The sequence below is a fragment of the Rhamphochromis longiceps genome, linkage group LG16 (assembly GCF_057381845.1).
Source record: "Rhamphochromis longiceps isolate RC_006_pf linkage group LG16, R_longiceps_female_GT1.1, whole genome shotgun sequence".
In the NCBI taxonomy this organism is placed as follows: Eukaryota; Metazoa; Chordata; class Actinopteri; order Cichliformes; family Cichlidae; genus Rhamphochromis; species Rhamphochromis longiceps.
The window spans coordinates 10947704-10973646 of record NC_140572.1 but is presented as its reverse complement, the minus strand read 5'-3'; the positions used below and the strand labels follow the sequence as shown (position 1 = coordinate 10973646).

Sequence of the window (25943 nt, the reverse complement as noted above, 5' to 3'; positions counted from 1 at the left end):
TTCATCAATTTGTTGAAAACAATCTTTATATTTCAAATCGTGTAAGTTTGTCCACTTACTTTTGAGCCTCTGAAAGTGGTTGACTGTAAAAATGCAATACTTTTGTTAAACACCTTGAATTAAAGCCGGAAGTCTGCACTTCAGATACACAATTTTGCCTCTGTGCACCACTGTGGTGTACAAAGAAAATGCCACTGTATTAAGACGGGCTGAACTTGGTTCTGACTGGCTCTGGGAAAACCGACCCAGTCAACGAGCTCATTTGTATTTTATAGTGTTGTATAAAAATCAGGCAAAATCTCAGTTAAATTAATCTTCATGTTTTCTTAAATGGCATCTAATCTCACGCTGCTGTATTTTTACTGCATGTCACACTACAATGAGTGTTACAGTTAATGATAATAATGATGCCATGATGATTTGTCAGGTGTTAACTTGGATGTAAAAACTGCAGACCTCCAAACTGGCTGCTACAGTACTGCTGAGGTCCTGTTTTATCATATGTGAACTTTTATCCGACTGCCCCCTGCTCTTTTGGAGTTTTCTTTTTTAGACTGACTGAAGTTACAGACTTGAATATGATTGATCCCGAGTATCAGAATGGGTGAACTACAGAAGCACAGGTTTCCTGTACGGAGACGCTCACCATTACAGAGCCACACAAACAGTATTTGCTCTTTTCCTGACGTCTAAAGTCTTGAAGCAAACGGAAGCCATATTTCACTTGTTGATTATTCAAAACCAGTTGGATGTATTTTCATGTCTTTGTTTGCCTAAAGGATTATTTAAAAGCTCTATTTATGAGATGTGTGATGTTTTGAAACTTGAGGAAAATGTGAATTTTATTTATTTTTACGTTTGTCCGGCACCTGCAGAGAGAACATTTTAAGTTACATCACTGAGCTCTGCTGCACCCTGATATGCAATGTGACTGTTTTTGGAGAATATTTGAAGGGCTAAAGTAACCCGATGAGTTTATAAGTTATATATTAGTCTTCTGTATATGGAGCAGTTGCAGACTGTTCTGTTTGAATTGAAAACTAAAGGAATGTGGACATGTGCCCACTGAATCTTTAAAGACACAACTATGCCTGACAGCTCACTGGGTGAATGAGAACAGAGGTCTTCTCCAGTATTTATAGTTTATAGTTGTGATGGTATGAAAATGGTAAATATCTTTATGTATGAATGATCGCCATGAAGCTGGACAACAGATAAGCTTTTGAACAATGTGATTATTTGAAGTAGTTTACTGCTTGTTCAAATTCCATGAAATGATTTGAAGAGTAAATGTGATTTGCTGTCGATGCCACATTCTCTGCACAGATTTCATGTAAGAACGATTATTTTTATGACCTGTGTATGATATTAGAACTTGTTAAAGATCAGTAATAAATACAGTTTAGGGATTTTTTTTGCTCTTCGGTGTCATTGTTTAGGCAGCCATAGGTCCATCCATGTGAAATAAGAAATGGTCAGAGTACAACTAGGATTTGATATTGAAACCTTTTCAGGTCTAACATGTGGAGGTTTCATGTGCTCATTTCATTCCCAACCATATTCAGATCTACACAGATTCAATAAAATCACAAAAAATAGAAAGTGGACCAACGTCAGCTGTCATCTCCATGTTCATTTTTTTTTCATGACCTACATCCGGTTTAGCCATATGCAGACTGATGCACTGCTTTTATGTCTGAATAAAGCCACTTTTCTACAAGAGTTCTTTTTTCTCACACATAGTGTGTCAACCAATCAGATTGGACGAAGAGGTGACATTTAAAAAAACTGGCCTTATTTTGGACATTATATTGCAAACAGGGACGTTTGACTTGCAGATGTATCAAAGGCAGACACATTGTGCTCATTTACAATAACAATTACAATACTTTTAGTTTGATGCTAGTTAGTTAGGGTAGCTTTGCATAATTCATAATTCAAAACAATCCTTAATTATACCACAGTGGCTTTGGTGCAGCTCCTGAGTTCATACCACTCCCTTTAAACCAACATTCTTCTTACTGGCTGCCACTAGCACACAGTAGCTCTGAACAAGGCTGTGCGCCTGTGTCATCACAGGTGGGCAGTAAAAAAAAAAAAAGAAAGAGACATAGCTTCATGGTTGGAAAATAAAGCTAATGGTGAAGTGCATTACAACTGCATTCTATCAGAAGGCCACCGGATGGTGATAGCTGTTGTTGCAAAAAGACTTCTGGCCTTTAGAAGATTTCAGGAATACACCTTCCTCTCTTGTGTTTTTTTATTATGACTCATATTGGGTAAAATACTAAAGTTTATTTAGTAAATCTCAGTCTTGGAGGATATATCTGTGGTATGAAAACATGCGCTCTTTGATTAACATCTTGTCAAAGTTATTAGCTAATGACTTAGGATTGACTAATGATGTCAGAAACTGAGTCCACGCTTCAGACTGCTCCAACTGAACTGTCTGAGTGTAATGGACGGTTAACTTAACATCACGTGTTGCATCGTTATACATATAAACTCTAAACTAACTCTCAACAGAAAAGCAGCACTAAGCTAAGACGAAGCTAGAGTTGCACGTATTGAATGTGCAGACATACGTGCAATAACAGACGTTAGATTTAAGTGTTGACTAAACCCAGTGCCGCCTTTGTCTCTTTCCTGTCTCTACTTCTGCTCCCACATTTCTTCCTTCCCTCTCTCTCTTGCTCTCTTTCTTCTCTCCTGCTGTTTTTTTCTCTCCCTGCTTTTGCTCTTGCAGGACAAACTGTGTCTTCCTCACCACATCCTGGAGGAGAAAGGCCTGGTCAAAGTGTCCATCACGGTGCAGGCTCTGGTGGATGAAGCCTCCCCCAGACACTCTGCCCTGACGTGAGCAGTAAAGATGGGCGGAGCTTCAACCGACTGACACGTACCACAGACACTCACCCAGATGAAATCGCTCATGTGATTTCACACAACGCTAAAAAAAAGCCTCCGATCCTTCATGAGCTTAAGTAACAGAGTGGTTTTTTTGTTTGTTTGTTTTTTAAAATAGTATTCAAGGATAAAAAATGGTGTTAAGGGAACTAAACCCATCAGAAGTGTATTATCTACTAATTCATAAGAGGACAGTTTTTTTGGACAATTAAGATTTTACCATCGTGCCAAGCCAAGGGTGTGCTAGGAAACTCAAATTATCTTTTTTGTTTGTTTGTTTGTTTGATGTCATCTTCTTACACTGGTTGGTACCAAACTTTTGAACCATGAAGACCAATGTGACAGAAAGTGAGATTGGATTTTGAGAGTAGAACCAGAAAAGTTTGGGGAAAATATCACAAATAACGTGAGAGAAAAGGCTCAAAGTTTAGAAAGTGTCATAATATATTATAAAAAAAATATAGATTTATTCTTTTGAAATAATAATTTTAATCTTAAATCTGCAATTTGGGGAGGAGGGGGTTTTATAATTCTTCCATTCAATTATTTACCTCAATTTTCTTTCTTTTTTATACAACTTAATTGGTATATTCTTTAAAAAAAATGCATCTGTGTTCTCAAAATCAATGTTTTCGTTCTCTGACTGTGGCTCTGGTAATGTGTTGTTTTAAATCCACGATTGAACTCTAAATTGCGAGTGGATTGGCTGGAGCCAAAGCCTTTGTGGCGTACTGCAGTTGCACCAACTTCACCAGGTTATATCATGGTGTCTATGCACATGTTAACAAATGATTTTTATTAAATTATCAGTTATGTTTCTACAGATTTTTTTTTTTCCTACTGAGGTTTCTGGTGAAGTGTTTTTGGACTGTGTGAGTAATTAGTGTGTTGCTCTCACTACCCTGAAAAGAATAAAACCAAAATACTTTAGTCTTAATGTAGAGGGAGTCGGCTTTTACCTGCAGTTTGTATTTAAACACGAAACTATTTATAATATAAAGAGATGCAGAGAAAATCCGCTTGAGTTGTTATATACAGTCAAACGGAAAGAAGGCCAAAATATTTTTCTCTAATATATTTTAGGTATAACTGTATGTGTTTTATACATTTTTAGTAGTATGACTTTGTGTGGAGCTGTCTGCTCGTCCATGAGGCAGGTCTGAGTGTGCGTTAGTCTGGGGACACTAATCTGTGTTTCTCAAGCTTCTGATGGATTCCAGGTGATTATTTTCTTACCCTCTATCCTTTTACGCGTGTTGGTAGTCAGTGCTCACATAAGGAACCTGGAAACGTTTTCAGACTTGGTCCGTGAAGCTCCTATTGTGGTATTTGTCATGAGATGCAGTTTGCTAATGTGCCAAAACATGTGGTGGTAGTGGAACAAATGAACAAACAAAAGCAAAAACCAGTCAGTGTTTCAAGGGAACATTATGCATCACTGTGGTCATGGATGGATTACTGAACAGGCCTACAGTTACAGGGACCCACGGTCAGGGTGGCCCAGCTCAGAGCCCCAATTTGAAGGGATCAGCTAATTTCATCTGGAACATTAAAAAGAAAAAGAAAACACAGACCCAGGGTGACTACAAAGAGATAAAAATCAGTGACAAAAGGTCACAAAACAACCCACCAAAAAATGGTAATAACAGTGACTCACCATAACTACAAAGAGACAAAAAATGAATGCAAAGAAACAAAACCAAAAGTACCCACAAAAAGATAAAAAAACTGACTCCTCATAACTACAGAGAGACATGACTACAGCCAGACAAAACAAAAACTACCCGCAAAGAGACACAACACACTCAACATGACTACAAAGAGACACACAATAACTAAGAATCTGCATCTGTAGAGACAGATAATAAAAAACAACAGATGGTCACACCACAACAACAAAGAGACAGAAACTAACCACAAACAAACAAACAAGCTTTATTTGTTACATACACAATCATACAGAGTACGACATGCAGTGAAATGTTTTGTGTCCGAGCTGCGAACAGGCTGCAGACGTAGCCACGCCATTCCAGGGCTTGGTTTTTTAGCATGGGCGGTCTAGCCAGGACCCTTACTGTATACACAACAAGTGACTACAAAGAAACTGCAAAAAACACCACAGAGAAACATTGCACTAATACACACAAAACGACTTCAAGAGACGACAAATAGACAACATCCATGAGGACAAACAGACTGACCAAAAAAACAAACCCATTATACTGTAATAGACTAGAGGCTCTGGATGATGTCATTCTCCACTGTAGAAAGGGTCTGCGCCCGGGGGCCTGTTGTTGAGTAATATGTCTATGTCTGAGCTTCAGGCCTCGTAGACCACCTGAAACTGTATGTGACTTTTATATTTCAGGTGTGTGTGAAGACGAGATTTTCATGTAGCCATCGCCCTAGCTCAGACAGTCTCAGCTAGTTAAGACTCTACCATTTTTTTAAACTCTTAAAACACTATGTTAAAAAAAACATCCCTAGGTTTAAAAACTTGAGTCTAATGAGGTTTTTGCTGCTTAGCAGTCAATATGAAGATGTTAAAATGAAACGCTCCTCTGCTGAACAGTTGAGCACATGAGGGGCTCGTGAGTGAACTGGTTCTACCCTCTGAGGTTTAGGCCAGAGCTGTTGGTGTGTGAGATCAGAGACTGTGTGACTCAGGGTAGGTTTGGGTTTACTACACTGTTGGCCCTTCATTCCACAGCCTGCTACGTCAACAGTATCTGTGTGTGTGTGTGTGTGTGTGTGTGTGTGTGTGTGTGTGTGTGTGTGTGTGTGTGTGTGTGTGTGTGTGTGTGTGTGTGTGTGTGTGTGAAATCAAGGCAGTTGCTGGTTGGTCTTTTGAAACATGTGGTTGTGCAGACCTGGCTCAGACTGAGATTTTAAAGGGGTAGTAGGAAGTATTATTTTGAATAACATTATTATGGACTTTGATCAGCCTCTGCTGTGTGATTGCATTGATACACAACAGTTATGTTGTACTGTTTGGCAGATTTACTTGTCAGACAAGTGCTGGACTTGTTTCTGAAACTAAGGTTTATGCTATATAGCAAGTTTAACAAAGCTACTTTTTCTTTGCATTAGCTGGCTCGGCAAAACCTGAAACCACAGTCATCACATATCACAACACTGTTATCAGCGTCCTGGGTTAACACAGGCGTTCTGCTTCAGGCTCCGGGTGTGCTAGCATAAAAGTGACTGTGGGACGCCTGATTTGACTGTTTTTATTCACAAAATAAACCAACCATGTACTGCCTACTGCAGTCTTATCCAGGAATGTACAGGATATAAAATAAATGACCATATGTTTAGCATAAGTTACCATGGTCATTAGACCAGATTTTTAAAAAGGGCTGCACTTGAGACATTCGCTAACCCAAATCTTCTTACTGCCCCTTTAAAACAAGCATTACATTATGTTTTCCTCCTAAATGCCAGAATGTCACCACATGAAACAGCAACATTCAACAACATTGTATGAATGGGGGATTACATTTTTGGTTGTTTTTTTTTTTTTTTTAATTGTTTGTTGTTGTTTTTTCCTGTGCAGCTTGGAATCCAAAGCTTGAGCTACTTAAATATTCAGCAGTAATTAGAAAGAACTCCATAATAAATAGATAAATGCTTCCACTGGATAGATTTGACAGTTGCCAAAACAAACCTTTTTCTCTCCTGTGATAAAACATAAAGGATTTAATGTAAATGTGCTGTATGCCTGTGTACATATTATTTATCACAAGGATTTTTTGTATTGTTGAATTTGTTTGTTCATGTACTGTATATTTCACCATGAAACACTCACATTAGCAAATAAAAAGCTCAATGTTTTTTTTTAACCTAGAGATTAAGTTTGTTTAAACAAAAACAGACCATAATTCTTCCATCAATAAATCCATTTTTCTGCCACTTATCTGTGCCACAGGGGCAGCGGTCTAAGAGGACCGATCCTATCTTCTCTGCTACCAGCTGCTATCTTATCCAGAGGGAGACCGAGGGGTTCCCAGGCCAGTCAAAAGACACGATCTCTTATTTTAGTCCGATGTCCTAATCATCTCAGCTGGTTTACATAGACTGCGGGGGAAAATTACTCAGATTGACGATTTCTGATTGACGGAGTTATGTGTTTAAGGGAGAGCTCAGACATCCATCAGAGGAACCTCATTTCTGCTGCTTGTATCAATGATGTTGTTCCTTCAGTTGCTGCCCTGAGTTCGTGAACAGGGTAAGAATGTACTCATTCATCCCTACAATGAGCTTTAGCAACTGTGGATCAGGATGCCAGTTCCCCTACTGCTCACTTTCAACCAGCCCACAAAGTACTGAATGGGGTGCCACCCCCTACTGGGAGTGCCATCACTACTGGGGCCCCTACTGCGGCTACTGCCCCTGAACCCCTCTCTCAGGTGAGTTAACTGGTCTGATGGCTTCTTCTACGTAGGGGTGTTTTAAATCATTCTTAGCCTGTCCCCCTCACCCTACCATTGCTCCTGGGATCATGCAGGCATGCATACCCCTCCACTCCATAATAAGTTGTTGATTCATGCAGGGAAACATACTTATTACATTCTTAATAACAATGTAATAAATATTAAATATAACACAGTACAGTGAGAAAACTACCACTATGAGGATTAGCATGTCGGCTTTAGCTGTGACATAAGTAACAGAGCCGGATGATTCCAGCGTGCTTATTTTGAATCTCTATCTGCATTTCTTCACATAATCATGCCATTTTCCACAGATCTGTGCACATCATGTCACAGCGTTTTGGGAAAAAGCAATAAAACCAAACTGGCTGCTTCCCCAACAGAATCTGCACTTTAAACTTGTATTTATATCTTTGTTTTGGCAACTGAGCAAATCTGAAGTCACCTTTGAAAATGAGATGGAGAGTTAAAGGGCCAGTGTGGGGGGTTTACTGGGAGCTATAAGTAGAAATGTAATATTTACTTGTGTTATTATAGGTCACCATCAAGTGTGAGATCAGAAGGAACAAACCAAACACTGTCTCTTAAGAGGGCTAAATCCTACACACTGATCCTTTAAGGTTCCAAACGTGACGCTGTTGTAAAATATGTAAATGTGTGCCTGCTGAACCTAAAGCAGTGTGTGTTTTTGTTTTAAGGTTTCATCTTTTGTACAAATCTATTGTCCAGAAACAGCCTGTACTCACATTTTTGTACTTTGACTGGGAGCACATTTATTTTTTATGTGACTTATTTTCAGGTTTGTTGAAATTTGGATGTAACATACCCTTTTGTAACGCTTTGTGAACCTTTGTGTAAGTTTTTGTTGTACAGCAACTCAAATCTACATGCATGAATAGTCCCTGTAACGTCGCCTTAACTGCTGTGAATACTGTATATACTGTACTGTATTTCACTTTATCAGTAAAGACCTCACCTGAAACAAAAGTCTGTTGTTGGCTCATTTGTATAAGTTTTTTTTCTCCTCCCTTGAATTTCTCTAAAATTTGACTCTATTGATGCATCATTTCTGATATTGAACGAGTCTCCTCGGTCAAACTGGACAGCATTAATATAGCGTGGTTCTTGGTGGCAGGAGAAACTAGAGTACTAGAGAACGTGCACATCTTACTTAAAGACCAAGTCTGGGTTTGTACCAGGCAACAGTGCTAACCACTAAGTTGCACTTGGCAACGGTAGGGAGGAAGATTTTACTTTTAACAGGTAGAGACTTGCAGCAGAACCAGGCTGACAGATGAGCAGCCATTTAATGAATTGAGGATAAAGGAGGACATAATCAACCCAAAAGGCTTGAAACAGTGAAATATCCCCAATAAAATCTCTAAATGGTAAAACATGAACTCAATATTTATTTAATTAAAAGGAAAAATGTCAAAGTAAGTCCTTACATGAAGTTTGGAAAACTTCATATACTGTATTTTTGAGCTTTTTTTTTTTATGTATATTAGCCATTCTGAAGTTTAAAAAAACAGCATGCATCACTACAAACGGATGTTTCTGTTACTGTTTTTATGACCAAAGGATGCAAGAAAGAAATGTTAACCCCTTAAAGCTGGAATTGACTTTGAAGCTCATTTTAAGCTTTAAAATTGTCTTAAGGGCCGATTATATAACTGCAGTCACAAAGATGAAATAATCAGTGCCATCTAATCTTAAAGACCTCATAGTACCATATTACCCCAATAGAGCGCTACACTCTCAGACTGCTGACTTGCAGGCACCCACTTAAGATTAGCCTTAAAACGTTCCCGGTTGGTATTGCTGATGGATCAGGTGAACCTTCATTACACTGCTTGACCCAGGCTGCTGCTTCTTCACTCACCTTATTTTAATCTGTGCTTATACACCACTTTGCATTTAATCGCTAATAATTACTAAAACTGCCTCTCTTCCACAGAGTGTCTTTTATTCTCTCCCCCAATCAAATGCAGCAGATGGCGGCCCCTCCCTGAGCCTGGTTCTGGAGTTTTTCTTTCCCACTGTCACCAAGTGCTGGTTCATCTGGTGGTTGGGGTTCCTTCTGTATTACTGTCTTTACCTTCCAATATAAAGCTTCTTGAGTCGACTGTTCAAAGTTGGTGCTTTAGAAATCAAATTTAAATAAAAAACACTCAACAGCAATGCAATGAAGACAAAACACCAAAATTTATCAGCAAGATTTATTTTTTTATTTTATTCTTATGAAAGACTGACCAGTCTCCGCTCTGAGTCCAGAAGAAAATCCACATGCTGGCAGTCGGGTCACAAGAATACTTCCTGATATTAGAAACGTGGCTGTAACCACACCTCCCCAAAAAAATACTAAACAGAAGTTTCTCTTCTTTTCACAGTGAAGGCACAAAGGCTTCTAAGTGGGACGAATTGTCAGTGAGCTGACATGCTTTGTTTAGTTCCCAGAAACGGGTGAACTCAGTGCTACAGGAAGTCGGAGGAGAAATGAAACAGAAAAGGTGAATGATGGCAGCAGGGTCAGAGTGATCTGGCTGTTCAGGCATTCAGGTACTTGGCGTGGTGTTTGATGTGGTCGTTCATGAAGGAGTAGATGAAGAAGTAGCTGTGGTCATAGCCCTGCAGAAGGAAACAGCATACAGTGACACAGATCAGGTGTTGCATAAATATGAAGATCAAAAATAAATAAACTTCATTTTCTCAGCTGCTGTACGACTTATTTGAAGACATTTCTGATTTCTCTGACAAGAATCAGAGCTTTTACTTTGTAGAGACTACAGGAACTGACCGGCTGCAGCCTGAAGACGACAGGGATTTTCTTCTCGGAGCAGACAGCGATCAGGTTGTCGGGCAGAAGCTGGCTAGCTGACAGGAACTGGTCGTCTCTGCCTTGATCAATGAGGATGTCGAGCTGAGGACCGGAATACGAAGCTGCCAACACGGTAGCATCGTACGCCTGAAAGAAATAATGACGAGTTGCATAAGTCACATGATCATGCTCCATTATCACCCGTTTCTTCTGCTCTGGTGGCCAAACTCTCCTCGTTGAAACTCTCATTGACTCTTCATCCAGCAGCTTAGGGGTCATGTTTTAGTAGGTTCTTTGGCCACTAACTTCAGTGCTCTTACCTCCCATGTTGACCTATCAGGGCCCAGGTATCCTGAGAAAGCTTTCTGTCCCCAGGGACACTGCATCGGGTTACAGATGGGAGCGAATGCAGACACAGCCTGCAGGAGACACATCAGGATCTATCAGCATCTTTCAGTTATTCAGAATGTGTTTCTACTGATGGAAAGTGAAGAGAGAGGACAGCCGAGGCTGACAGGATGCAAGAGTTCTGGTGATGTGATATTTTGTGACAATAAAATGTTTCCACAGAGATTCCTGAAGTTTTAATGAAACAAATCTGATAAAGAAAAATGATTTACTAGTTTCACTGGTGTTGGCTTTTTAAAAGAGTACTTGGGCAAACTACATAACTGAGCAATTGAGACATGAAAACCAAATCTCATACAACCAAAGAATCCACCACACCTTACGTCTCTTTGATTCTCGGCTCTTTACCTCACAGTATAAAGTGCCTTGATGGCAACAAATGTTGTGATTTGGCACTTTATAAAATTGAAAATTTAATAAATGCAATCGCCTGTATAATCCCGTCTATCTGAGCCTATCTACACATCTTCATTAGCTCTGATTTTCATCACAGTTTTTGTCCTTATGCGTTCGTTTTTTGCACCATTTTTATCAAGGAAAAAAAAAAAGAAATGGTCGTTAACGAGCAGATTGCTTCCAGCGTTTACGCAGCTTTACTTCAATTAGACTGAAGTCAGAGTCGTTAGCAAACATGTTGTGTGTAGATGTGGAATATTTCAATTAGTGTGTCCAGATACACTTAAAACATTTAATTTAATCTGTCTGATAATTGGAACAGTCAAAATGACATACACAGTTCACAACTTTTCATTATCCCTGGCACATAACAAAAATTATTAAAAGGCATAGCAGAAGCAGACTGACAAATTAATGACAGGAAATGTTATTTATGATTAAAAAACAAAATAAAAATGAAAGCTAATTTAAATCTATTAGAGATTATAGAGATGAACCAATTGCCCTCATTAATGAAGCCTTTTCTCTTGTACAAGTGAATAGTACAGTACCTTGTATTTCCCCGGGTTCTTCAGGGCACAGATGAGCGCCCCGTGGCCGCCCATTGAGTGGCCAGAGATGGACATCTTCTCTGGGTCGGTGGGGAAGTTAGCGTTGATCAGTTTAGGGAGCTGACAGAGACGAGGCAGACTATTTAAATCACAGGAGCTTTAGGAAAAACAGGTGTTGCTGGACGTGGAAGACTTAAATCCGTCATACCTCCTCGGTGACGTAGGCATACATGCGGTAGTTGGTCTTCCATGGGTCCTGGGTGGCGTTGACGTAGAAACCAGCACCAGTGCCAAAATCCCAGCTCTCATCTTCGCCTTCGATGTTGCAGCCACCTTAGGAGGGATGACACATGGTTGGTCAGTCACAAAAGCTCTAAAGATGCTGAAGCCCCACCATAACCTTCATAGAGATTTCACTGAGCAGAATCAAGACTTCAAAACAAACCGTGGGAATCAGCACAAAGACGTAAGCGCACTCGTGCTGAGGTGCTTACTATCAGATGGTGAACTTACGGGGGCTGGTGTCTGGAGCTACGATGATGATGCCGTGCTCCGCAGCACCGAGCTGACTGCCGGCTTTGGTGATGAAGTTCTGCTCCGTACACGTCAGGCCTGCAGAGAGACAGTGAAAACTGATGAGCCGCAGTCACCGCTGCTCTGAACAGGCATGATAGCTTATGATCAAATCATCTTCTGAAGGCTGTCCAAATACGTTCATTTGATTTCATGCTTCACAAAAAAGTTTTTAATCAATATCAGTCAATATTTTAACATTTTTCACAAAATTCAACAGTTAGGCTGTGTTTAAGTTATCGTTCATACTACAGTCATTTAGAAGGAGAACCTGAGTGATTGAGCCACGTAAGGATAACAGTGGTCGAACACCACAGAGTGAACAAAATTACTGCAACAATTAGTGCGACTTGAGATCTTGTTGCCTATTGATTGGGAGACCAATCTGTCAACAACTGTAAAAAAAATAAATAAATCCAATGCAGTTACCTGGAAATCACTGATTCTTCCTCGTCACAATCTAATGTGACTGAGGCTTTACTGTTACAGTCATAACATAATATAGCCATGCATTTATTACCAGATTTGCTATTATGCCACCACCGTTTCACCCTAACATTTTAAACATATCTCCATTACTTTTAGCAAACAACTTTAAGCATTTACAGTTAACCCTTCGTCTATTATTTCTTTTTAACCATTATGTTGAAGCTACTTTTAAATATCTTTGCCACTACTTATAGATGACTTTACGCTGTTAGCTACTTTTGGATATTGATAAATATCTTTTTTTAAATTTTTAGCAATTAAAAATATTGAACAATCTATTAACTCCTCTCAGCTATTTGTTTCTTTCAGCAAACAATTTATCCATTTAATTTTAGCTAATTCTACAGTCCATAACTATACACCTATCGCTTTCAGCCAATCATTTAGCATGGTTAGCGAACTTAAAAATCTTAAGCTAACAGGTATAAATTTGAGGGTTTTTTTACTAATTTGATTTAACAATTCTTTACAGTGAGAAAATGTTAAATTCTGACTTAAAAAATTGAAATCATCATCATTTTCTTTTTCTCTTTTTTAACCAAACTGAGACTAATTCCAGCTTTTTGCCCTCTCAGGTCTATTTTCTCTTCTTCAGTTAAACAAACAATGCATTGTTTAGCACCTGTCATACATTATACCGAGTCAGGATCTTCCTGTTGACTTATTTACTAATCTTTTAAACAGGAGAAAAACTCCTCAACTGATCTAAGAAAACGTTTAACATTTACACACCTTAATCTAATGGATCAAGGTAAACAATGACTCAAAAACTCACCAGAGAGCCAGTACATGACGGCACACTTATCGGTCTCAGCCTTTGGAGGCAGATAGACTGCAAACTTCATCTTACACTTCAGCTCAGTGCTGCACAGAGTAAATACAAACACGTTAGTGCAGTCTTCTTACACATTTATACACTTTTACACACATGAGAAAGTCACTGAAGGTGAGGCCAAAGGAGTGTCTGAAGATGTGTCGCACCTTTCATGTTCAAAAACCTTCTGGAATCCGCCAGCGCACTTGTTGGAGGACACTAGTGTGAGGGCCATCTTTGATCTGAGGACATACAGCAGCAGAGTAAACGCAAACACAGTGTACTCCTGCTTAAAGTCACTCAGACTACATCCAGCCCACATTACTCAACCTCCCCACTGGGTGAGATGGTTTTGTTTCACAGTAATGTACACATCTCTTATATCGGGTGCAAATGTGAAGCACTGCATTATGGAAGTTTAATGATGCACACGAGGATGTTTCTTGTACTAAGCACGCTTTTAAAGAGCAACAAATGACACTGTTTTTTAATAATATAAATACAATGAGTGCAAACTGAATTAATATAGGATATAATATCTCTATAAAAGGTGATAACAAAGCTAAAATACAAACTGAACTTCCTGAACACACTCTTTATGACGTCTGTGACAAACTCCAGCCTCCTGCGACCCTGAATTGGATAAACGGATGGATGGAGGCCATATTATGCATTTCCTTATTTTCTATCATGTAAATACTTGTACAATGAAAGCTCAAAGTAAACATGATAGAGTTTGAAATAATGCGTTCAGTGTCTGTACGAGCTCAGCTGTCACGCAGCTTTTCCTACTCTTAGCTCTTTATCACATCAAAGACAGCAGGTGTCGCTAATATGGTCATCTAGGCACTGAAGCTACCTTCTGTTTGCAGAAGGCAGCCAATTAGAGGAAAGCAGGGTTAAAGGGGGTTGTTTCAGTCAAAGGATGAGCTGAGGTGCTAAGCTGAAGCCACATTTGAAGTAAATAAGAGGTATTTTGATCATGAATGAGCGGAGTCTAGGAAGATCGAGGGGGAATATAGAGCTAGAAATGAGCAAGTCTTCGAAATATGGACTGCCTGGCTTTCATATCCTACTACACCCTAATCTTTATGTGTAATAAGGTATTGTGATGTAACTGTTAGTTACTGTCCACTTGGATTGGACTTGGCTTAGTTATTAAAACTATTTATTGGCAGCAGCACTGATAATAAGTCAGGTTAAGAAGCATTCCCATTTAAAAGAACTTAAACACTCCATACATGGCTCCATGAACAAACAGGTGAATGCTCAGCACCAATCTGAGAACCTTTCGATAAATGAGGCCCCGGATTTGATAAGCACAAACGCAGGTAGTCCAAACACTAAGCAGATGCAACTGATGTCGCGGTGGTTGCGATTAACGTTCAGGCTTTAACTAGGACGGCTAAGAAGCGTCCGTTACCTGTCCACTGTACTCACGAGGCGACGTCGCTGCAAGTACAGTCGGCGAACTCTGAGAAACAACGGTAAGTCTCAAAGTCTAAGGCAGCTGAGCAGCAGCTTACAGAAAATGTCAAATCTGACCACAACAGCAACGAATACAACCACAGGTCAGTGTATGGGCTGCTGTCACCCTCCAGCCTTGGCTTAAAATAAAGTCAACCCCTGGTACTAACGACAGTGACCAAGGCAAAGCACCTACAGTACAACATTCAATCCAAATTACGTCCTGCATGACGCCGAATTAAACATAATCGCTTTCTATACATGCAACATGTCTTTTAAGCCATTCACACTAAGCTTTTGTTAAGATTTTACACAGACGGAGTTAAATTGGTCAGCAATAGAATAAGAGTTGGGCGTGCAAGGATTAGCAAGTAAAGTTAGCCCATGTAGATATCTTTGAGTGGCATTTTTAATTTCTGTCTAAAGTTACATAAGTGAAAACACGGGGACGCAGCAAAGCAGCAGCAGAACACATGACTAACACATACCTTATTAAATCAATCAATTTATCAGTGTAACTGGATAAATTGCTAAAGTCCCCGCCGATGCCGTGCAAAGCACAGAGTCCACAGTACGACAACGTCAAGGTTGACGTGATGACGCCACCCCCTAGAATATTGCAGGACTTGATGTAACCCTAGATAGACGCTAGATGGCGCCGGTGTTTATCAGGAAGAATGCTGCATTGCTAGTCACAGAGCAATAACCAGTAATACTTAACAATATTGTTTGTATTGTTCATTATAATATCTTTATTTTACTTGTTTATCGGAATAAATTCTTAATATATTAAGAATTAAATCATATACCTAAATCATGTATCATATTTTAGGAATAAAGCTGTAACATTATAAAACACAATTAAATGGCAAAGGCCTTAAAAGTCGTTTTTTTCACTGTTAGACCAGAAGATAGAGGCTTTTCATAGTGTCATGTTGTAACATTTATATTGTAATAGTGTACTCCACAAATTATAATTCATTCCAATTAGTCTGGATTTGTAGGTCTGCATAATTTGTAGTAAACCCGAGTGTTTTAGGGGGCACCTGCATTGCCCATGAATGGATAAATTTCTCTATTACATGTAAGAACTGGTAACCTCTCTTTTCCACTTTTCAAAAGCAGAAGAAATCTCACTCTTTGATCCAAGATAGACAGAAAATTGCATTTTTCTTCCTGTTATTTGTTTAAATTGTGTATGAAGTCTCATTTCACTCCAATAAAGTCTGTCTATGTTTATCTGATTGTCTCTGTATGTGTGTAATTCTGTTTCTCTGCAACTCTCTCAGTCTGTTTTACACCACCTCCCTAACTTCCTGCAGGTTTGCATCTCCTTTACTTTTCTGTCCATATCATCAGTTTTTTCCTGTAATCTTCACTCTCTTTTACCGTAAAGCACAACTTAGATTGTGAATAATTTATTAAATACAAACAGAGTACACTAATACTTGTGCCCCGTCTGTCTCTGCAGCTGCTTCCTAAATTAGACCATTTCAAATCATCCACCACCCCCTCATCTACCCACCCCCCAACTGAAAAAAACCCACCACAGATTAAATTCACTCAGCAGCCTCAAATACACTCCCAACATGATTATGGTTACGCCTGCAGCCATGTGCTCTTGAGGACTCCATTGAAAACCGAATTTGTCACACACAAACAGTTTTCCTGCTCATAATTCCATCGGTCACACAGTCGGCTAGGTGGAAGGGGAAAAAAAGTAACGTTTCTATAAAAGAGATAATATTTTCAAAAGTAATGTCATATTTTAATAATTATTCCACATTTTTATTTTGAGAATAAAGCTACAATTTAGCATTCCAGATTTACAAAATTACTGGGAATCTAGTCTTAATATATTAAATATTCACAGATACCTAGTTCAACTCTAAAGGCTAAAAGAAAAAAAATTCTCTTCAGTTTTCATATTATTATTTGCTCGTGTATGAGATCAGCCGATTCCTGTGTCATCCCAGTAAGGCTAACATTTTGCAGTCGAATCCATTGCTATAAAAGCATCATCAGGTGATGAGAGCTGATTTGGCTTCTCTGAGATGCAGAAGGCAGAGCTTTTGTCCCTGCATACGAAGTGGGGCTTTCATCAGTAATCAGCACCGTGACTTGCTGTGGAAGTGCAGGTTAACTACCATTCTTTTGCAAGGAAGAATCTGACAATCTTCATAGAAGACCTTACTTTATTTCACATCATTTTTCCTTTATTTAACCAGGTAAGATATCACTGAGAGTGATATCGCAGAGCGAGACAGAGGGAACCAAGCATCTAATGTTAAATATACATATCATACAGACAACACAGTCTATGATTAAAGCTAATGTCAAACTGAAATTTGATGATAGTGTACAAATAAGTGGTCAAAATGAAGTACACAAATGAGATTCAAGATCCTTTCCTTACTGGCATTCACCACCATTTGCAGATTTTATATCATGTATGATGAGTTTATAGTGGAGGAACCAAGTGAAGGACACGAAGGAAGGCGAAATGAAACACAAAAAAAACAGTTTTTTGGCTGTTTATCAGTTCCAGTTCTTCAGGAATTGTTGTCCAGACTTCTTGAAGGACATTCAAAGCTCTTCTTTGGATGTTGGCTGCCTTTTGTTCTGTTCTCTGTCAAGATGATCCCACTCTGCTTCAATAACGTTGATGTCTGGGCTCTGAGGAGGCCGATCCATGACTGAGTGTGTCTAGTCTGTAAAAGTATGTTTTTACTGCACTGGCAGTGTGTTTGGGATCAGTTGTTACCAATCAGATGCTTTCCAGATAGTAATGCATGGTGGATCAAGATCTTACATGCTTTTCTGTGTTTGTAATTCAATCAGTTTTGACAAAATCCACAGCGCCCTGAACTATGACAGAGTCTCCAATGAGTTTTACAGACGGCTGTAGACATTCACTGATATATTTCTCCTCTGACCTCTATAGAAGTGAACTAGAATTTTCAAATTTGAGTTCATCACTTCATTAAACCTGCTGTCAGTGATTCTTAGTCCTGTTCTCATTTCCTTCCTTCTTGACAGCAACCGTTCCAGAGACCGTTTCTGATGTGGCTTCAGGGATCAGTAGTCACGTGCTATACATGGTAGGTTGGAAATGATTGGGCTAAAACTGCATAGCTAAATGTATATAAAAGCATCCACAGTCAATTTAGAATCACCAGTCAACCTAAAGAGTATGGAGCCTGGACTATGGGAGGAAGTTCAAGCACTCAAAGAAAACCCCCCCTTGCAAACCCAGCTGACCAAGTGGCTTTGCATTAAATAAGATGTATGAAGTTTAGTAACTTTAATATGCAATCTGAAAATGTTACTGGAGTAAAATGAGAAATCTTTAAATCACATCTTTAAGTCACACTACCCAACTTTCTTTCGCAGAAGCTCAGTTTGACTGGGCTGTGTTCACCTGAATGTCTAATGCAAAGTGAGAAGGCAGAAAATCTGCTTCTCTTCTTCAGGATAAAATTTTTTATTTTTACAAGGGTTTTACCAGCTTGCTATGCACACACACAAACATTCACACGTACACACGTGCATATGTTCTGCTGAGAAACCTTTGATCATGGTATTCATGTGCATGGTTAATTACCGCTATCCCCACCCAACAATCAGTGCTGCAGATTGTTGGCTCAGTCCAGCAGGAAAATACACGCAGCGCACCACAAAAACTGCTTAGGAATAGCTCATTGAACACAACATACTGCCCGAGGTGTTGACCCAGCCTGCAAACGCTCCACATTCCAATTTGACTGAGCATCACGATCCACAAGCAAACAAGCTGCACCCACTGGGCATGTGCCAGACGCCATAGTACACCCCAAGAGGTCCCCAGCAGGTCAGCTGTTTGTGACAGCATAAAAGAGGCCCACACAATATTACACAGGTAGCTTACTGTTGTACCACATGTGCCCGAGAGAAAACAACAGAACAATAACGCAAAGAGGCCAAAAAGGCACACACACACTCACACATACAGTTGTCATGAATCCCACTCAAGCAAGTTATAGGATTCTGTTTCAGTCTGATTAAAATCACAACATCCTGACACGTGCCGATAGACTAACGATTGGCTTCTTCTCTATATTGTGAGTTTGTGTGTTTTGTGTGCTGGCGTCACTTGTGCTATGGGTGTCTGTTTACAGTCAGGTTGGCATGTTATGGGGACTCGTTTGGGAAAAGTGTCAGGGCTCCAGTTTTCACAGTACAAAAAGACCAAAGACTTCCACAGGGAAACACAAAAGACCACAAAAGAAACTCAAAATGACAACAAAGGGACCCAGAAATGATTACACAGCGACAAGAAATTACCACAAAAAGACGGGAAAAGCACAAAGGAATACAAACTAGGAAATAAGACACAAAAGGCAACAAAGAACTGATCTACTGCTCAGAATAATGGGGCACACAAAAATAACACTCACATGTTGATGTTTAGCAGGTGAATGCTTAGCATGTTCACTCGTTTCCTAAAGAACACCAGCTTTGGTGCTTAAGTAGCTCATCCCATTTGAGTTTAGCCAATAGGATGGCCATCAGCTGATATCGGGTAGCACGGAGATCAGCTGATACTGAGATGTTTCTCGGGCTGCCAGAACCAAAGCTCTGCTTGATTAAAGCTCCAAGGGGTGTGAAATATGCCAATAGAGTAACTGTCGACCGTTTCAGTGTTTGCATATAAATGATGAATTAAAAACCCGTAAGAAATGAAAACATAATTCAGTTTCCATTTCCTAATTCTGTCTATTAATAAGGAGCTAATAACTGGATTGGACATGTGATCTTTTAATTACTTCATTTAAATGCAAATTTAATTAATCAATTCATTGTTTTAATTGGCTTTTAAAAATGGTAATTTCATTTGACTGATAGTAAATGAACACTGGAAAACTTTTTAGTATTCCATTGCTTCACTCTCGACTCAGGCAACCACACAAAGACACAAAAGCCAGACCAGAGAGAAACTGCTAAATGAGAAACACAAAGAAATGCAAAACATCTACAAAAAAGCACAGAAAGAAATGAGGCAGAAAACAACTACAGAGATACATAAAGTGGCACCCAAGAGAGAAAACAAGTCTACAAAGGTGTCTTGTTGCATGCTCAATCATCCAGGTAAGAAAATCCCAAAAAGTTGATTCTGTTCAGCCGCTCACTGTGGGCTAGTTTCATTCATTGTGCAAAGGTACTGTTTATACAGTTGGGGGAAACCTGCAGTCAGCTGAGACTGAAGAAGTCACTTGGATGAGTGACGAAATGTGTCTCCTACTGAAAACACCAGATGAACAGAATCAACCTTTTGGGGTTTACAAAGGTGCACAAAACAATCCTGCAGAGACACACAATGATTACTTTTGGAGGGGAAGTGACAAAAAATAAATAAATCCACAGAATGAGAACAAAGAGCATTATCAGGCTAAAAATCTAGATCTGACTAAGGACGTAGCTTAAGGGTTTACACCTACATCTCCTAAGATATCCGTTTGCTACTTTCACCATTACTGCATAAATCCAGGATGATTTATTTGGGAGAGGATTACATAAACCACTTAAACAGGATGAACCTGTAATTAGACCGAGTGACTGGTTTGATGGGACTGGTGTGACTGGTGACATAAGCAACTCTACTGGAACAGGATGGGTTGGTATTATCATCATATTATCAAAGTCATGAAGCCTTTGATGCAGAGCTAATCACATTGGATCGAATGGTTAATGGATTGAGGCTGAGTCTGAGTGCTCAGCTTGGCTTACTAATTACATGTTCCACCACGTTAATCGAATAACACGCTATCACTTTACCAGTAGCCACAGGCGGACGTGGGACTCAGGATTTTACATTCATAGGGTAATTTGCCCTTGTACCTGGCTTCAGGACTATTAAAGGGATAACAGATGTTCACCTGTCTCATCTATTAAAAATCTTGAGGGTTGAAACATGGTCTTATCAGACAGTTCAGGGCTTTTATTCCCCTTAGGGCTTCCACTTTTTCTGAACTCTGCATTTGTCTCAATAAAAGGAGCTACAGAGGATTCTCTGTCAAAGTGGTAATTGAATAAGCTACCAAGGTTGAGGCATAATAGCTAAAATGTAATTAGGTGTGAAAAAGCTAAATAGGTTTATTTGCTGTTTGGTTTTGTGCATTGCAATAGTTACAGACTAAAGTTGATGTTGAATTCCTTGTATTATAGCATAATTTAGCCTTCATCATAATAAAAACTTTGGCTTTTGTTATCCTGATTCCTGACACCACATGTTCTCTCATTCCACAAGATGAGTTCATGATGTCGCACTGTAAGTGGGAGTGCTTTAATACTCTATCACAGACTGCTGTGTGACGAGACACAGGAAAGCCTGAATGTCACTCATCTTTCTCCAAAAGCATTTCTCGAATGTCCTTCAGAGTAGCATCATTTAGGACCTGAAGGCAGAGAGGACGGTTGAGACATACAGTGGGGCAAAAAAGTATTTAGTCAGCCACCAATTGTGCAAGTTCCCCCACCTAAAATGATGACAGAGGTCAGTAATTTGCACCAGAGGTACACTTCAACTGTGAGAGACAGAATGTGAAAAAAAAATCCATGAATCCACATGGTAGGATTTGTAAAGAATTTATTCGTAAATCAGGGTGGAAAATAAGTATTTGGTCAATAACAAAAATACAACTCAATACTTTGTAACATAACCTTTGTTGGTGTAGTGACTGGGTGCTTCACATGTTCTGGCATCCCAGCAGCTGCGAGGCGACCACCAACTCTCAAAACTCCGTCCTGCATCACGGGATCAAGTTTCCTCAAGTGACTAGTCTTTGTCACACACTTGCCTTTCTTTAACATGGTGATCTCTTCTTGGAATTGTTGACTTTGACAGAACTTGATGATCTCTGTCTCAGCTTGCACCAGATCTTTCAGGGTAAGTGTTGTCTGCATTGATTCATTGTCTTGTTCTTTCTGTTTAACGTACGTCTCTTTCCTTTTTTCACATCATCGTAGCAGTAAGTCTTTGAGTTTGATCATCCATGCCACAGCTCTCCTCACTCGATGCCAGCTGGAGTAGTGATTGATCAGCTTGTTCAACGTGTGAACATTCTCAGCTGCATTTGTGAGATGTACCATGGTTGCATGCCTCACTTCGCTGTCATCTTTATCAATCCTTTCCTTGCCAGGTCTTTCTGGCCACTGTCTTTCTGGGGTTTTCAGGAAAGCTGGGCCGTGGAACCAGCTTAGATTCTTCATGAGCTTAGATGGTGCAAGCCCTCTGGATGCACAATCAGCTGGATTGATTGCTGTACCAATGTACCTCCACTGCTGGGGATTTGTTAGCTCTCTAATGACCGCAATGCGATTGGCCACGAATGTCTTGAAGCGAAGATTTTCATTTTCAATATACTTCAACACAGTTGTGCTGTCAGTCCAGAATGTAGATTCAAGAAGATTCATCTGAAGCTCCTTTCTTAACATTTTGTCTGTCTTTGCAGCAACCATAGCTGCAGTCAACTCTATTCGTGGAATAGTGGTTTGCTTCATGGGCGCCACACGGGATTTTCCCATCATTAACGTACAGTGAACCCGTCCGTCATTGCTAGTCATCCTCAAGTATGATGCTGTTCCATATCCACTTTCGCTCCCATCAGAAAAATGGTGGAGCTGTGCTATTGCGACAGGACCGAAGTCCAATGGTCTCACACACCTGGGTACGGTTACCTCTGACAGCTGGCACAGCTCTTGTAACCACTTGTTCGACTTATGACTGAGCTGTTCTGGAATCTCATCATCCCAAGCAAGACCCTCCCTGCATAACTGCTGCAAGATCATTTTTGCAGGGAGAGTTCCTGGGGAAAGGAATCCCAGTGGGTCGTAGATGGAGCTGGTGACGGAAAGTTTTCCACGTCTCGTCACAGGTCTTTCTTTGATGTTAATCCTGAACTTGAATGCGTCAGACTCAGGGCACCATAGAACTCCTAAAGCACGTTCCATAGGCAGCAGGTCATGGTTCAAGTTCAGGTCTCTGACATCTTTGGCTCTCTCATGCTCAGGGATGAATGAGAGCAAGGCACGACTGTTGCTTGTCCATTTCGTTAGGTGAAATCCTCCACCAGAACACAATTCAGTGAGGTCTGTGTATAACTCCATACCTTGAGTTTCCGTGGCAACAGACTTCAAGCAGTCGTCAACATAAAAATTTTCCAGAACTGTGCTTACAGCTTCAGGTGATGATTTGCTGCGGTTCTCCTCTGCTGTTCTTCGCAGTGCATAGTTGGCACAACTGGGAGAAGAAGTCGCACCGAAGATATGCACCATCATCCTGTACTCAGTGTATTCTTCATGGAGTGCAGGATTCCTTTTCAGCTTGCGCTGAAGGCTCAGTGCACGCTGTAACACTGCACTTCGATTGTTCGGCATCTGAACGCACGACTTCTTCGTAGGAAGACTTTTATGGAATAGTGTCCATCAGTGAGACGAGTAGAGCTTGACACAGACTCCATGAAGTGGTGGTCTTCTTGAGACATTCCTGCTTTATCATCACAGTGACGCTCTGGAAAGTCGTGGTTATACTGTCGTACAAGCAGTTGTTCCACGTTGTCGATGGCTATTCTGTTCACAATAGCACATGGTTGTACATCATTGGCTGCAGTATCTGTTTCTCTGAGTGGTCCATTCAGAATCCATCCAAGTGCTGTCTTTACGGCATATGGACCATTGTCCTCACTTGGGATCACCTTCCATGGCTCCAATATGGTGTATTCTTTAGTTCCAATGAGAAGCTCCACTTCAGCCTCAATATGAGGCAACCGCACCTCGCGTAGGTACGGCCACTTGTCAACCTCTTTCTGGAGTGGGATGTTCTCTCTGGAAACAGGAATACTTTTCTGTGTGAAGACCTTTGACAGTGGGATAAAGTTGTTGTCTGCCAGACTGCTGACTTCCAATTCTGTGAGCACATAACTCTCCTCTCGACTTTTGGAATTAATGGTCCTCAACGTTAGCTCGGTTCGTCTGCCTTGCACCTTCAACTGCCTTGCCAAGGCTTCGGTGCAGAACGATGCAGAGCTACCTGGGTCAATGAAAGCGTAAACCTCCACAGCCTCGTCACTCTTGCAGGACTTCACCCTTACAGGTACAATGGCAAGCACGCAGCTGCCTCCAGCCCCAATACAGGCACTTGTCTCCTTTTCTTCAGACAACCCTGCTGGGCCTTTAGCAGTGCTACCCATATTGACCTCATCGGGAGGCTTCTCTTCCTCATAACTTGAGAAGTGCAACAAACTTGGATGCTTGAGTGAACAAACCTCGCACACCATCTTCTTTTTGCAATCTCTGCTCATGTGACCCTTTAGCAGGCATCCAAAGCAAAGTCCGTTTTTCTTCAAGTAGTCCACTCTATCCTTATGAGTCTCCTCTCTAATCTTGTAACACTCTTGCAGTGTATGAAGTTTCCCACAGAACATGCAAGGTCTTGTGAAGGCGCAGTTGAGTGACAGGTCACTCTGGTTCTTACTCACTCTGCTTCTTTTGTCCATTTCTGAACCTTGGTTAACCTTGATAGCAAAGCTGCTCCCATGTCTAATGTCTTTCTTCAACTTATTTCCTTGCTGTGGCTTTTTCATAACCTTGTCTGACACTGCTGTTTCAAGATCGCCAAAGAGTGAGTCGGACATGATCTTTGCTTGGCGTTCAACGAAGGCCACCAGCTCTGTGAATCTTGCTCTGTTGCAGCGCCGCTCCTGGATATCATATGCATGGATTCTCCAGCGCTCTCTTATTTTAAATGGCAACTTGGAAATGATGACCCTCATAGTTGCAGGGTTGTCCATCTCTTCCATATAGTCCACATCCTCCATGGCATTACGACAGCTCACCAGGAATACAGAGAATGCGCTCAACGCCTTTCCATCTTCAGCCTTAATTTGTGGCCACTTCGATGTCTTCTCAATTAGCGTGCTAGAAATCTGTAACTCATTTCCATATTTATCTTGAAGCAGCTGCAGAGCCCTTTCATACCCCCGATGTTCAGGCATATGCTGACAACTCCTCACAAGATCACGAGGCTCGCCTCGAGTATACTGCTCCAGAAAATATAGCTTGTCTGAATTGCTATCAGCTCTGGTGTCAATAGCGTGCATGAATGCCCTCATAAACGACCTGTACTCCAAAGGATCTCCGTGGAACACTGGCACATCCCTTTGTGGTAACCGAGCCAGCTGTTGGTTCTTTACAAGCATCTCTGTGATATCTGCCTGTTTCTGCATAACTTGATAAAGCTCACTTGGTCTGGTCTCCTGAAGTGAGACACCATCTTGGCGTTGGCTCGGCCCCTGCAGTGGAGTTCTATGTGTCTTAGGTATGGCCCCTGCTGCAGTACCTGGATCACCAGGATTCCTTCAAGAGGCAGACCTCTCTATCTCTGTTGGCTTCCCTGGTGTGTGTTTTACGTTGCCATGACCATTTTCGTTATTCATCTTCAGGAGGTCACGACGTGGCATTACCGTAAGTCTGGTTTCACTCACTTGAGACTTAACCCCTTCACATTCCACATACACTTTCACTTTGGCAGTAGACACAGCAATGGCTGTTTCAATTTCCAGTCTTTCCTTTGCAGCTTTAATTTCTGCTTCTTGTAACTCTAGAGCCTGTTTTTCTTTCAGAGACGCTGCTCGTGCCATCAGAGCTGCTCTGTTAGCTTCTTCCTTGACACGCTCTGACGATGCTGTCGACACCCTTGACGTGTTGGATACTTTAGACTTGTTTGACACTCTAGATGTTTTTGACACTCTGGATGCACTGTCCATGGGAGTTATCTCTTGATCACATGTTTGTATTTCAATCCATGTATTAACTCTATTAATGAACTGCAAACATCGTTCTGACATTGGCTGAAACCAAAGTTGTTGGTCAGCCTCCTTTTCCTCCTCATCTTTAATACACAGCAACACTGCATAATTGCATTCTTGAAACTCTTCATACAACTTCTTGTAAACTTTCAGTGCCTCTCTCACATCATTTACAGCCGGCAGAATTTCATGGCTCAAAAGTCGCTCAGTTTCATCTTCTTGTGCTGTCACTTGTCCTAATTTGCC

General features: G+C 40.5%; 2 protein-coding genes across 4 annotated transcripts in view; one reads left to right on the top strand and one right to left on the bottom strand.

Moving 5' to 3' along the window:
• lrch1 (leucine-rich repeats and calponin homology (CH) domain containing 1) overlaps window positions 1-5720 on the top strand; it is a 103056-nt gene extending 97336 nt beyond the window's left edge. For all 3 annotated transcript variants that reach the window (XM_085385623.1, XM_085385622.1, XM_085385624.1), the window contains one exon: window positions 2747-5720. In XM_085385623.1, the coding sequence (XP_085241749.1) occupies window positions 2747-2860 (114 nt within the window). In that variant the 3' untranslated portion in view covers window positions 2861-5720. The remainder of the gene's footprint in view (window positions 1-2746) is intronic.
• Window positions 5721-9548: 3828 nt separating this feature from the next.
• Window positions 9549-15454, bottom strand: esd (esterase D/formylglutathione hydrolase). Its single transcript, XM_085385376.1, has 9 exons — window positions 15342-15454; window positions 13554-13628; window positions 13348-13436; window positions 12024-12122; window positions 11719-11843; window positions 11511-11630; window positions 10476-10574; window positions 10135-10302; window positions 9549-9965 (listed from the first exon to the last, which is right to left on the bottom strand). The coding sequence occupies exons 2-9, from the start codon at window positions 13619-13621 to the stop codon at window positions 9885-9887; spliced, it is 849 nt and encodes a 282-aa protein (XP_085241502.1). The 5' UTR covers window positions 13622-13628; window positions 15342-15454; the 3' UTR covers window positions 9549-9884.
• Between the last annotated feature and the right edge of the window lie 10489 nt (window positions 15455-25943).